Source organism: Polypterus senegalus, chromosome 2 (genome assembly GCF_016835505.1).
Source record: "Polypterus senegalus isolate Bchr_013 chromosome 2, ASM1683550v1, whole genome shotgun sequence".
Lineage (NCBI taxonomy): Eukaryota > Metazoa > Chordata > Cladistia > Polypteriformes > Polypteridae > Polypterus > Polypterus senegalus.
The window spans coordinates 140,753,642-140,768,086 of NC_053155.1; the positions used below are offsets into that span (position 1 = coordinate 140,753,642).

Consider the following 14,445-nt stretch of genomic DNA (forward strand, 5'->3'; position numbering starts at 1 on the left):
AAAAGGACTAATCTGTGTCAAGAATTAATTTCACAGACCACTACATAATCAACATTTGCCTGTACCAATGACAAAAACCAAGGTGGAGCCACCGGTTCATATTATTTACAGCAAATTCTGACCTTACCATCCATCTGCATGTAGCCTAAAAAACCATGCTGTATTTCACCAGGTAAAAAATTTTCAGTCTTCAGTTGTCCAGTTTTGGCAGTCACTTACTCATTATTGCCTTACTCTTAGGTGACAGGACTGGAAGTTCAGCTGTCTTTTGCTCCTGTAGCCCGTCTACTTCAAATATGTTATGCATTTGGAAATGACACTCCACACAGCACTCTGGTAAAAAGTTAGTTGTGGCTCTTCTGGAAAGTTGAACAAGTTTGGTCATTCTGCTTTAATGTCTCTTACTAACAAGATGTTTTACCCACAGGAGTGACACTCATTGGATGTTTTTGTTTATCTGACGTTTTAGTGTCCCATTTAAGGCTGAGCCAGGCCTGAAGCTGGATGTTAACAGGATATGATTCAGCACTCTACAACTATGTCTGAATCTTTGCCAAATTGCTACACTCACTAATAGGTGGGGAAAAAAGGTTTAAATGCAACACTTATAATATGAAACTGAGCCTAAAGTTGTAACTGTTGTGTATTATTAGCATTGAATAGTGATAAAAAAGCATTTCTAAAATACATGATAACTGCTTACCTGCAAAAAGACTTTTTGACCCACCAGCAACCTGTACTACATTCAATGCAGAAAGAGTTTCAGAAAATGAAGGAACCTTTATCTGTAGAAAAAATAACATGAAAAGACATAACTGAAAGGGTCCTAAAACTCCAAGGTTATAGTGTATTTTGCTTTCAACAGCATGAGAAATCATTTGAGATTGCATTTTGTATTCATTAATTATTAGTCTTGAATATACATTTATATATTAACCTGCTTAACGGTTGATCCAAGTATCACTCGGGCTGTAAAAACAGTGTTGCATGCTCTTGACAGTTATACGAGCAATGATGACAAAGTGAATCTGTTCTCAGGCAGTGAAATTGAAATGAACAGTGAAACTGAAAGTGATTGTGATGAATCCGAAATTCACGCTTGTGTCAATCACACATGTGCAGTGTGCTGATTAGTTCAGAAAAAAATCCGCAAGGAATTATGCTACTATTGTTTCAGCTCTAACGGTGGATTGTATAATTCACTGCGAATCAAGATATTCCACACAAATGACACATTTTGACAGAATATACGCCATTAGAACTATTATTACTATTATTCATTATTATTATTCGTATCATTATTATACTTTCTATACTTCTGACTTTACACTTCTGCTGTTTTGCCCATTTTATAGTAGCAAGATCAGATTTAATATATATGTAATTTTTCAAGCCAAAACATGCCACACTTTCTACATGTTTTGAGAAAAACTGTTAACACTAAGGATGTTAAAAAATGGCAATATCTACAGTATTACTGCAGAGTTTTCATCAGAAAACAAGTTAACAAGAAGGGCTGTTACAAAAATAAGAAGCAGAATGTTACCATTTCATTAAATCTTTATAGTTCAACCCATCTGACAGCAAAAGTAAATGTGTGATCTAACTGAGCTCAAAAACTGCAAATGAGTAATACAAGTTTTACTTCTTGCCAGATATAACTATCATGACTGCAGCCCTGAAGTATATAGCAAATACACCATGATTTAGACAGCAAGAGACAAGGGACCTGAACAGCATGCAGTGTTTCGACGAGTTCAAAAAAATAAGTGAAAAATAGACAGTAGCTATATATTGGCCATGACAAATAAGGAACGTTTACCAATTTTTAAAGGATAAATTTATTTCTGCACAAGTTATGTTAATTTGCCACATTAAATTCTGTTCTAATGTAAAGCATTTTTTTTTATAAATTTAAAAAATCAGCTAGTCTGAATTGTTTTTTTAAAATGGAGCTTAATTGGCATGAGTCCAACACTGAACATTTCAATTTTAGCTTAAGGAAATGTTGACTATAGAAAAGCGTATTGCATTTAATTCATGTCCATAGATCACGTCATAACTAAAAACAAAAGTATTTGCATTTTGTGTAGCAGTTGTTCCAAGTGTATTGCATTTTGATTCAAGGCAACATATTACTTGTACCAAAATTAAATGTATTCAAATGACCAATCAGTGTCAGTAGGTTGATCAGAATATTTTTATCTCAAAAATGTCAGTAAAATTTAAAGCAAAAACAGTTCACACAACCATAAAAATTGATATTACAAAAATAAAGAAAGTTCTGTTTAAGGCTTAGATATATTGGTACAAGGCGGCACGTTGGCGCAGTGGTAGCGCTGCTACCTCGCAGTTAGGAGACCCGGGTTCGCTTCCCGGGTCCTCCCTGCGTGGAGTTTGCATGTTCTCCCCGTGTCTGCATGGGTTTCCTCCGGGCACTCCGGTTTCCTCCCACAATCCAAAGACATGCAGGTTAGGTGGATTGGCGATTCTAAATTGGCCCTAGTGTGTGCTTGGTGTGTTTGTGTGTGTCCTGCGGTGGGTTGGCACCTTGCCCAGGATTGGTTCCTGCCTTGTGCCCTGTGTCGGCTGGGATTGGCTCCAGCAGACCCCCGTGACCCTGTATTCGGATTCAGCGGGTTAGAAAATGGATGGATGGATGGACGGATGGATGATGGCCTACATTCCCACCATCATATGGTCAGATAACCATATGCCATTGTTCTAAGTTGTAAGCTCATTTAACAGTCCATGATTCTAGCAGAGGGATAATGTTTATAACCGGCTAATTAATATTCCGTTATTAAAGAAATACCCGAGAAAGTTCTATTACATGTTAGTTAATAATCTTTTACACCCTATAACCTATGTGAAACATATATTGGTCAGCCACAGCATTAAAACCACTGACAGGTGAAGTGAATAACATTGATTATCTTGTTACAATGGTATCTATCAAGGGGTGGGATATATTAGGCAGCAAGTGATTAGTTCTTGAAGGTGATGTGTTGGAAGCGAGAATTATGGGCAAGCATAAGGATCTGAGTGACTCTGACAAGGGCTAATTTGTGATGGCTAAACGAATGGGTCAGAGCATCTTCAAAATGGCAGGTCTTATAGGGTGCTCCCAGCATGCAGTGGTTAGTACCTACCAGTGGTCCAACCGGTGAACCAGAGATAAGATCTTGGACTCCCAAGGCTCACTGATGTACACGGAGAGAAAAGGCTAGTCTGAAAAACTTAATGCTGGCCATGATAGTAAGATGTAGGAAAACATTGCATCACAGCCTGCTGTGTTTGGAGCTGTACAACTATAGACTGGTCAGAGTGTCTATGTACCATCCACTATAGAAGTGCTTACAATGGGCAAGTGAGGGTGAGATTTTGACAATGAAGAAATGGAAGCAATGAAAGAAGGTGCCCTAGACTGATAAATCTCATTTTATTTTACATCATGTGGACAGCTGTACTTGCACAATATTAGGAAGGTGGTTTTAATTTTGTGGCTGATTGGGTATATTCTAGTCAAATTAAGCAAGCACTTGTGTGAATTTTAACATTAACTTTTTAAGATTGGCTTTTACTTCTATGATCTTCTATCTACATTGTATACAAATAATTAAAGATTGTGAGCGATTTTAAGAGTGGCATCTTTTCTGTGATCATTGTCTATAGAATAGAGACAACAATTCACACCTGGGTGTTAACATTCAATAACATTAATAGCAGCATTTGGAGAGAGGTTTTCCAAAATGAAAAGTTTAAGCTAGAGGAAACCACACCCTATTGGCTTGAAATGTTGCTAAGGTGGGAAACAAGTAGTTAGATGAAGTGCACAGCCAGTCTCCTTTTAAAATAACTGAATCTCATGAAAATATTTTGCTTTTATGTGTGCAAACTCAACACTCAATTACACCTGTTATTGGGGGGTTGGGATAGGTATAGTTGTTAATCTAATTAATGGTTTTAGCACAACCTGTTGCTTTAGGTATGTATGTGAATATATGTGCTAGGTTAATTGATGATTACTGTTTAGTAGGTGCATGGTAATGAGAAAGCACTGGCCAAGGTCGAGCAGAATAAAGGAGGCAGGTTAGTGCAGAGAGAGAGGAAATGTTTTTTGTGAGTGAAACTGAATGAAAGAGCGAACAAGCAATAGCGGGTTGGAAAGGTACTGGAGTAATAGGAAGGAAAGGGCAACATTGGCCTGGCTAACCACTAAACAAACAGCCACCTGTATAAAGGTTCCATAACAAGGGTGTGCACTTGTCAACTGAGATGTAGAGAGGGAAAGAGTGCTAGAGCTTGCTGGAGAAGAAAAGTTCAAGATATGGTGGCATCTGTGCAAGGTTAAGGCGCTCTATGAACAGTGGCAAGCAATAACGGTGCAGTTCAGGTCTACATGGTGGAACAAGATATAGCAAACTGTGTCATGGGGATTCATGAGACAGAAAGAAGAAATTATTTTACCTCTCCACTCTTTAGGCTTTTTAACACTAGAATCCCTGAAGCTTATGAAAAATCTTGCAATCCTGGCCCACCTTAAATCCCTTTGCACCTCTCCATCAGTGTCTTTTGTTTTGTAAATGCATCGATCAGCACAAGCAGCATGCAGCCTGCTGTCCCATCCTCTGCCTTGACGGAGTTCAGCTTGGGCAAAAAGTTCTCCCAGCTCAAGTCAAGGCTCCTTATCTGCAGGTGAGCTACCAGGTGTTGTATAGGGTAAATATAGTACTGTACATCATAATTTGGAATACATGCATTTCATGTGTGTTCCCTGTCTACAAAGATCTGGGTAAGTGTAAGATGAAAAGAAACGTGAGGCAAAAAATGCTGAACACATACCTAAAGCAAAAACTTTCTAGTATTAAGTATTTATTTGGATTTTCTATTTATTTATTTTCACCACAAGGCACTATTTTTTATTGTACCAATTCATGGGCTTTATTTATTTTATTTATTTATTTATTTATTAACTTTTAGATATACACTGTTTGCACAATTGAGCACTTTGTATTCTCTGTTTTAAATTAAAACTACCATTCTTCTGATTTTATACTCTGGCTTGTTTGTTCACTTTCCCTGGTCTATCCTCAGTTCGTGACTATCAATGTCCTAGATAAAGGAAGATGGCTGTGGGTCCAGAGCATCACAGACCCTTGCAACTCACTCTCTCTCTTTAATGTATAAAAAAAATTAAGAACACAACTTCATGTGTCACAGTAATATAGGTCATGAGCAAATAATTTCAACTTAAAAAATTACCAAAAACTTATTCTTGTAAGGAACATACAAATGTAGTCCAACTTATTTAAACTGAAGGCAGGGCTCTTGACCTTTGAATAAAGCTCAATCTCGTATGAATGCATTTCAGCTGTGTACTCTGCTATGATTTTCCTGAAGAATTTATTTAACAATACTTTTGCAAAACATGCATGCATTTTGCCCATTGTGAGCATAGGACTGGGTGATTTGACATGTGGATTATCAATGTATGTGACAGTATGTGACATGAGTAATGAGAAATTTTTTCAAGGATACTTCTACATTGTTTGCTGTAGCCTAAAGTTGGTCTGAATACACACCCATTCCATTAAAAATATCCTGCATATGGGAAGTATTCATTTAAATACTCATGAATTCTGCTGTTTTACTGATAAAAAATATTTACTTAATGATGAAATTATCTGAAGAAACTGCATGTTGCACAAGCTTTCCTTAATCAGAAAAGGCTGTTTAATGTGCTTTCATCCTAAATTTTATGCATATTGCAATTATGTATCTTTGGCTTCCAAGAATATTCAACATCCTGCTGTTAAGGGTGGTTATGGAAAAACTAATTGGACTAGATATACAAAAAAGCCATCAATACAGGCTTATTTCTAGTAGTTATTATATCTCAACTAACTGCAATGGTCAACAGCTTTCACAGACAGCCCAAAATAAAGCAATTGCTCACATAACACAACCTAAAAGTAACTGCCTTTACCAGGGGTGTGGAAATCAAATTTGTTTCTACTTGTCCACGGACAAGTAAACTTTGAAAATCCACTTGTCCGCCAGTTAAATTCACTTGCCCATAAACAAATAACAAAAGTGAAAAATAGTTTATTTTTTCTGATCTCTTTTATTGATAACAAAACTGCCTTCCATTTTAAAACTGAAAAAAGTTCTTTCAGGGAGTAGTATTTTGCCAACTTGCTCTAGAACATTATATAAAAGATTCCCTTATTTTAACTCGCTAATAAACAATGCCTTCATTATAGCTACACTAGTTCTTTTTTCATATATTACAGTTACATAACAGAACACTGTCCTGATTCATTTTCTGCCATGTTCTTCAGCTTTTGTCTTGCAACATCTTCTCCCCCAAGAATCTTTACCATCTCAGACAGCATGGGCTGAATGCTGTTCATTTCTGCTTGAGCTGAACTGCATGGTTCCTGGACTGATGGTCCTGCAGAAGTGGATGCTGATGACTTTTCAGGTTTTTTATGAGTGATGTGCCTGTTGCCAGGTGACAGCCAGAATTCCACAGCTGGTCGTGGGTCAAACTCTTCTAAAGAAGCAGTATTGAACAGCCTAGCATAACGCTCAACCCTTCGAGCGTTCAGCTTTAGAAAACGCTTTTTCAATTGAACCAACTTTTTTCTTACTTTTAGACTCATGTCTCTATCTGACGTACTAAACCCCCAGTTCCTATCCTTTTTCTTTCTGCACATACCCAATCACCACATGATAAACATATTTGTGAAATTAAAACTAGTTATAAGCTTAGACCTCTGAATGGATGGCATAATTAAACATGTATAACGAAAATTTTTTTTAAAGTTCTGAAAACTGAGGTCTAGGTTTATAACTAGTTTTAATTTCACAAAGACGCTTATCGTGTGGTGATTGGTTATATGGAGAAAGACAAAGGCTAGGAACTGGGGGTTTACATCGATAGACACAGCAAACATGCAATAAAGAAAGCCTGCTCAGAAAAACATCCATTGAATTCTTCGTTCGTATCTCCAACCTCCAGATCACGAACCCAAAATTTACACAATATTTCAGTTAAACCTGTGCGATACCCATTCAAATACAGTATCCAGTTTTTTGGAGCCTCGTCACACCTGCCATAAACTTCTCTACACTGAATGTAGACCTGAGAACCCCATAATGCAAGGGAGCAGCACTACAGTCACGTCACCGTGCCCCCGCCACCCATGTCTAATACATGCTTTAATGCATTTCATCGTGAAAAAGATATCAAGTATTTATCTTAGTATTCTGAATGTTCATTGAGCAGGAATATAATGAAGTCAATGTGCGGCGATTGCTGCGGTGCCTCTCACTGCAAGAGAAAGTCAGTTTAAGAAGCGCGCAGAGATTAACAACTGGGTCGGGGAACACTTAATATAAAGCATTTAATGTGCTACATTAATTTATGACGGGGTTTGAGAAAATTTAGTAAATGAAACATTCATTTTAAGATGAAATTTAGTTTGCGACATGCAACTGACAAAATAAACTACGAGAATAAAGTCAACATGTCAACTTTAATCTCGACATTTACATTTTTTTGTCTTCACTGTGTCCGTATTTTTTTCACAGTGGCCTTACTACGCTTCCTTAGGTTTTTCGAGGCCTGTTGTGCCAGTTTTGATCAAGAAATGATCCATTTCTCATCCGCAATGCTACTTGCTTCAGTTTCAACAACACGCATATAACGAGAACAGCGTGCTTACCGCAGTGCATTATGGGTTACGCAGGTAATTCCTAATGACGTATTCGAAATTCAGCAAGAGGTTACATTTCCAAAGAAGTTGTCGGGAAAAAAAAATAATCATGTCTAAGTGAAAATTTTTATTGATATTTTATAACATTTGGAAACCGTTAGAATGTTTTCTTTATTTTTAAAAAACAGACAGCACGAAACCAACTTATTTTATATGAAAAATTCTCTAATCAAAAACGATCTATAGACAGCTCATCAAAATTGATGTCACGCAATAAATTTCTTAACTCCTCAATATATCACAACCTACGCGAAATCGCAAATTTCAGAAAAGATCAAATGCCTAACAAGCTTTATGTGGCGAAAACAATTGCATTGTAGGTGAAATGACCGCATTTTCAAGTAGAAAAAATAAATTTTATTAATAATATATAAAAGTTATCGATTATAATGAAAAATCATCAAATTACATCATAATGTCGGCATGAAAAAAAGACCGCATTTCCAACTGTGTAAATAGTAGGGTAAAATACTTATGTAAGATCACAAGAGTGCTTCCCCTTTGAAAAAAATCAGCCATCATTTTGTAAACAATATTGAATACCAATATGATACATGAAGAACATGCCTAACTAAACTGTTTCCGCACGAAGTACGTATCCAAATGTTTAAAATTTGAAAGTAGTGGTAAAAATGTGCCCTGCACTGCACATTTAATTCTTTTTTTCTCCAGAAAAATTGCACTTGTCCGCGGACAACTGAAACCAGAAAACACGCTTGTCCGACGGTCAATTTACCCGTGTAGGACAAGTCGGGCGTTAGATTTCCGCACCCCTGCTTTATAATATGTGCCATAAGCCAAATGTACAAGAAATGTACAATGTCAAAATTCTGGGAGGTTGTTTTTTTTTTTAAAACTGAAAGTCTCCCAACTACAACATGATGAGCAAACCCTGTGGAAAACTTTGCCGAACTTCACAAGGAACTGAATAAGGAATCTGAACTATTTTTGAATGGATTATAATGGTGGTTAAGTGTTTTTGGAGGCTAGGGGAATGTCTGCCAACTATGCAAGACCAAGAACTGTGGCCATAAATGTGACCGAAGCTGTGAGGCAACAGTCCTAACCACTGTGCCACTGTGCCTCAAACAACAAAACATGCAGACGGAATGATAACCACAAATAAAATTGTTTAAAGTCATGGGCCCTGGCTACAGCATCTTTTTAGTTTTCTATAGATCTGTGGAGATGCTTCACATTTTCTCTTTCATCAAGAAGAAAGAAATGCCTTGTAAATAGTAATAAATCTTTCATTATTATTATTTAATGTGGTGAACATGAGGATGGGGAAGGTTCCTTTACAGCTTGTTTTGAGATCACAACTAGGCACATGGCTAATTACACATGAAAATTAATCATACAGTTTTATACTGCCAGGATACAGGGATCAATGTTATATATCCAGTGGCAGTACTCATTATTGTCATGTGGCAAGGAAATCCAGCTGGAGTACTGATCTAGTCATGACGTGTTGCACAAGAAAAGCAGATTTGCAATGAACTTACAGTAGGCATGTCTAAATGTTATGTGCATGACTGCTAGAGTCAACATAATGTTGGCCTCACAAAGTATCATGTGGCTCTGGGAAAGGCCACAGAATGAACTTCCAAGAAAATATTCAGTGAACAAGGTCACTGATGAACACAGCCTCTTTGCTGCAAAAACACTTTGGTAAATTTAAGAATGTCAAGCTCAACATCTATATAGTTGAACAGGACCATTTGTCAGACCATAAGATAGTATCCCATCACCAGTTTCAACCTGAAAGCGTACTGTCATAGTTTTATATGAACTGTTAACTTGCACCAAAGTATGTAACCTAGGGGGGGGGTTTGGGGGCGTGGGGGGATGGGAGGGGATTTTGGGCATTTTGGGTCATTTAAGACCATCATCCACTGCTTACTTTAAGTAGTGTGCATGGCTATTTAAGAGAGAATGATGTGTAGCTCCAATGCATCAACTTAACCAACACTGCAAAACTAAACAAGATCACGTACCACAATTCTTCAGCATTCCTTGTGCCACAGGTGGCATACTTAATTGAAAGTATACACTTGTTCTTTACCAAACTGAGGGTTTCTACATTTAAACTAACTATAAATGATGCCATCTATAGTCCATCTATAGTTCTACCGGTGCTTGTCGGTAAGAAGCGTGTAGTTATTGAAACCTAGAAGTGTTCACAATGCAGCCATATTCACGAACATCTGATTTATGCAAGCATGAAGAATATGATTATTTTATTTTTTCAAAGGGACATTGCACATTATGTAAAGCTAAAAGTATTATGGTTTAAAAATGTTGTTATGTTTTGCTACAGCAGTAGAACATTAAGAAAATCCAGACACATAACATCAAAATTAAGTCCAAATACATTATTGTTCCTGTTAAAATGTTCCAGTACAGTTTTTTTTGGAACATTACTTATTTTATTTCCTAAAAGAGAATTGAATAAAATTTTATCATGTGTTAGTTATTATAGACAATTACAGTTTCTTTTCAAACATAAGTACTTTAATATTTTTCACAAAAAATCTCTTTGATGGAAACCTGACTCATGACATCAGTATCAAATAACGTTTAAGAGGTTAGACAGTTACTAAAATAGGCATTACATTTGCATTTAAATACACTGGCAGATATTTTTACCCAATGTCTTAAATATTGTTACATGCATGAAAAGACAAAAGCAAAGATACATGCGATAACCAGTTTTTATTGTACAAATCACTAAATTATTACCTTAGAGCCTTTCAGTCCACCAAGCTGATCTTTATCATTCAGTCCCCAAACAAAAACTTTTGTTCTAATAGTAGCAGCTGACTCCAACCCTGCAGACCTTTTCCTTGCAAGACTAGATGCAAAACACAACAAATAAATACACGTTGTGACAAAAGTTGCTTTGAACTAACCTATACAATTAAAAAAAAACCAAAACATAAAAGTACCTCCCGGTGTTAGCCTTATCATCATCTTCCTCCTCATTATCTGAAGCAAGGAAGGGAACTGTTGCCAGATCTTCATCCTCAGCTCTTATACGACCAACTAATCCCAAACCATGAATTTTACAATCTATTCCAGAGCTTCTACACTGTTTGATAGCAATTTCAATATACCTGTGATACTAAAAAATGAGATTACACAACATTTTGTACATTAGAAACATACAACAGCCTGAAGTTACGATTTAATATTTAACATCTACACAAAACCATAAAACCAAGTTAGCAAAAGTATATGGTTTGAGTAAACATGGAAACCTCAAACTATTTCTCATTTGCAATGCATAATTCATTACCTCAGTACAGTCACTGAGTAGCTGCACAGTTGTGTCAGTTGGATTGATGTTGATTGCTTTTAACTCAATGAGGTTATTTAAGGAATTCCCACCTAAAATGTAATACATAAAAAAAATCTGTTGCAAAAGAAATGTATTTCATATTTATGATCTGTTTAAATGTCATGAAAATAAATATCAATTAAGCAACCACTTACCAGAAACCACTACTAAAGATGGCATATAACTGCTGTCAGCAGGATCTACTATCATTTTAAGTCTGTGCACAAGAACATCAGGGAAAAGTTCAAGTCTAATCCAGTGCTGTAATAACAATTATAAGAGTTTAAAAAATGACAGATGGATCAGTTTTTTAACCAAAAATCTAAATAGACCAATAAATGGCATGACATGATGATTAGCAGTTAAATCAGTTACTATTACAAGCTACTGCAATTATCTTTAATGACACTTATATTTATAATGTTCTCTATTTTTGCGACACCACAACAACATTAAATAACAGTAAGTCAAATGTAAAACAACCATTTAAAAGATTAGTAACAATGAATGAAACAAAGATGTCCTGACACTGGTTCCTGCTGCCTATGCTCAGTATATCCAAACTGAATCAAAACTAAACTGATAAAATATTTGCATATCACAGACAAATATGATTTAAATTAAGTTTCTTAACAAAAGAGAAACGAAAAGGAAAAAGTATGAAAAGAAAACATACTTTGCCCTGAGATCCAGAAGACTGCCAGCACTGCTCACTTCCATCAGTTAGACGAGAAGCTTGATTTACAGAAGAAGACACATTCAGATTTTTAACCACTCTTGACCAATCATCTATCAACATGCCACGTTGACTACTGTGATGACGCTTGAGTTGCTTTCCTGAGCGTCCACAGAATATAGGAGACTGCCCTGGACAAAAAAATAAATAAAATGTTAAAAGACTGTACCTTATACATTAAAATTTAAAAAATGCACAATTAAGAAATGCAATGAAACTAAATATTATTACCTTATTGAAATGGCCACTGATGAAACTTTAAGTGGACTATACATGATCAACACATAAAAAATGAATACTGGAAACATTTCACTTTCTCTTTAGATAGCAGCATTGGAGAAGACACGCACTCCAAGAGGTAGATAAAAATATCTGCTTTTAATATTGAAATCAATTTGCATAAAACAGACATAATTAAAGCAAACAAAAAATAATGAAACCTAAAGTGTAAACCATATTAGCCACCAAGTTTGAACCCAACCAAAGTACTGTTTTTTTATCTTTGTTTATCTTTAACTGCCAATCCGCCTAGACTGGAAATTTGTCTTTTGCTTATTTCTATCAGAATTGGTTGAAAGATGGAGAAGCTTACCTGGCTCATTAATCCTACCAAATGTGTGTCTGGCGTTATGTTTTCTAGTTTTAAAACAATTTTCACAGAAGTCAAAATCATCACAGTTTCTACATTTAAACCGTGGTCCATTTATCGGAAACATCTGACAGCCATCACATCTGTGAATAGTAATTAAATTTGAAAATAAGAAATAAGGAAAAAATTTGTCAACAAAAAATAGCAATTTTTATTTTTAGGTTAAAAGACACAAGGTACGCTAAATCAATATTGTACCTGACTCCAGGATGAATGCTAGGCACCAATTCCATTTCTGACAACAAGCCAGTCCAGTGAGACTGTTGTGGAAAATCCACAATTACATCTTTGCCATTGGCACTAAAAGCTAAGAAAATGAATAAATAATTACGGGCAATATTTTGCTGTTGGAGAAAATGTGTCACACATTTTAGGATGTTATTTATTACCAAGATGAAAGCTGAAATAATATGTAGAGAAAGACATTTTTTAAATGTGTTAGCTAGTTTTCATTTTGTTAACAGCAATATCACAGCATCATGTGCACCTGCAGTAGTTCATGTTACAGGATGTGTACCTAGGCTAAATTAGTTAAAAATGTTTATCACAGGAATATGTAATGATATAACAGTTTGGTCAAAGGCAGGGAAAAAGGATACCTTTAGATAGGGTTTATTTTTAAAAGCATCCAGGTATCCATTTAATTATTACATCCGGCTAACATTTATAACTTTAACTAAAATAAGCACAACTTTATCACAAAAGTATTCACTAAACAGCTGGAAAAATCCTACTACATGAAAAATAAAACCACATACAACTGAATATAATTAAACTGAAGACTCAGCTTAGAACACAAAAGAAATATTCTGCAAGGAAGAGCATAAAATTTAGAACATCTGTTAACATTTACTTATGCACTATTATATTATGTACATCTAAAAGCCTAAAACTGAATGATTGATTTACAGTAAGAATAGTCAAAAAACAAAAGAAAAACAACCAATAAAAAGACCATAACATAACCAGAAAAGCTCTGACACATCTTTAAAAGAAACTAGATTGTTCCTATTCTGTTCAGAGATTTACTTTCATTATATTATAATCAATTCAAAATTGTTAAATTTACCTTTGACAACTCCAACACTCCTGTGAGTAACTGAGCCCCATTTATATTTTGGAGTTGTTACTGAAGTTTTTACTCTAACCTTATCACCAATTTTAATATGTAATGGAGAGCTCTGTGGAGGAAAACCTAAAAAGGAAGGAAAAAATCCAACCAAAATCAGAAAATTGTTTTAACTGTATTATAAAAATGTGTGTTAATATTTTTACCAATTAAGTAAAATCCAATATACCCAATAGCTCCGCATGAATATATCGGACCCAATAGGTACCACCTTTCTGCTGCCAGTCGCACTGCACATTTAAATCATGAAGCCCATCTCGGTCAAGCTTTATAACCTTTCCAACATCTCCTTCATACACCTCTTCATATGTTCGACAACATCTCACCATCATGCCCACCTACAAGAAGAAAAAAAATGTATTCTCTACTGCAGTATTTAAGTTAATAATAAATCAGATTTTTTTTCTTTGTAGCATCTTACCATGTTTGAATGGGTTTTGTTTGAGGCATATGTAGGTTAACTTAACTCACAATTGTGCATTGGCTGTGTGAGGCTGAGTGTATATGTATCCAAATGTGTCCTGTGATGAAAATGAACAGCGTTAGATCGGGTGTGAATTTACACTAGCGCTGTTAGTTAGAGTCAGATCAAAACAGATGGGGTGTAATGGGGGGTCAAGGGAAAGTGTGAATGTGACTGAGAAAATAAGACTGAAAAGAAGCTAACTTTCAGAAATGCCATACATTTACAGCTGATCTGACACTGTTCGTTTTCAAATAATATTGCATTAGTGCAACAATGTTTTCTGATTGGTACTATTCAGGTCATAATGTTATTTCTTCAAAATGTCACATATATTTGTCTCT

At 35.6% G+C, this 14,445-nt stretch overlaps 1 protein-coding gene across 5 annotated transcripts in view; it reads right to left on the bottom strand.

Moving 5' to 3' along the window:
* The window catches only part of herc2 (HECT and RLD domain containing E3 ubiquitin protein ligase 2), a 390,659-nt gene that overhangs the window by 88,786 nt on the left and 287,428 nt on the right, over positions 1–14,445 (bottom strand). For all 5 annotated transcript variants that reach the window (XM_039744703.1, XM_039744704.1, XM_039744707.1 and 2 more), the window contains 10 exons: positions 13,808–13,976; positions 13,579–13,704; positions 12,708–12,816; positions 12,453–12,592; positions 11,801–11,991; positions 11,280–11,385; positions 11,083–11,174; positions 10,733–10,908; positions 10,527–10,638; positions 704–785 (listed from right to left, as the gene is read on the bottom strand). In XM_039744703.1, coding sequence (XP_039600637.1) covers positions 704–785; positions 10,527–10,638; positions 10,733–10,908; positions 11,083–11,174; positions 11,280–11,385; positions 11,801–11,991; positions 12,453–12,592; positions 12,708–12,816; positions 13,579–13,704; positions 13,808–13,976 — 1,303 coding nt within the window. The remainder of the gene's footprint in view (positions 1–703; positions 786–10,526; positions 10,639–10,732; positions 10,909–11,082; positions 11,175–11,279; positions 11,386–11,800; positions 11,992–12,452; positions 12,593–12,707; positions 12,817–13,578; positions 13,705–13,807; positions 13,977–14,445) is intronic.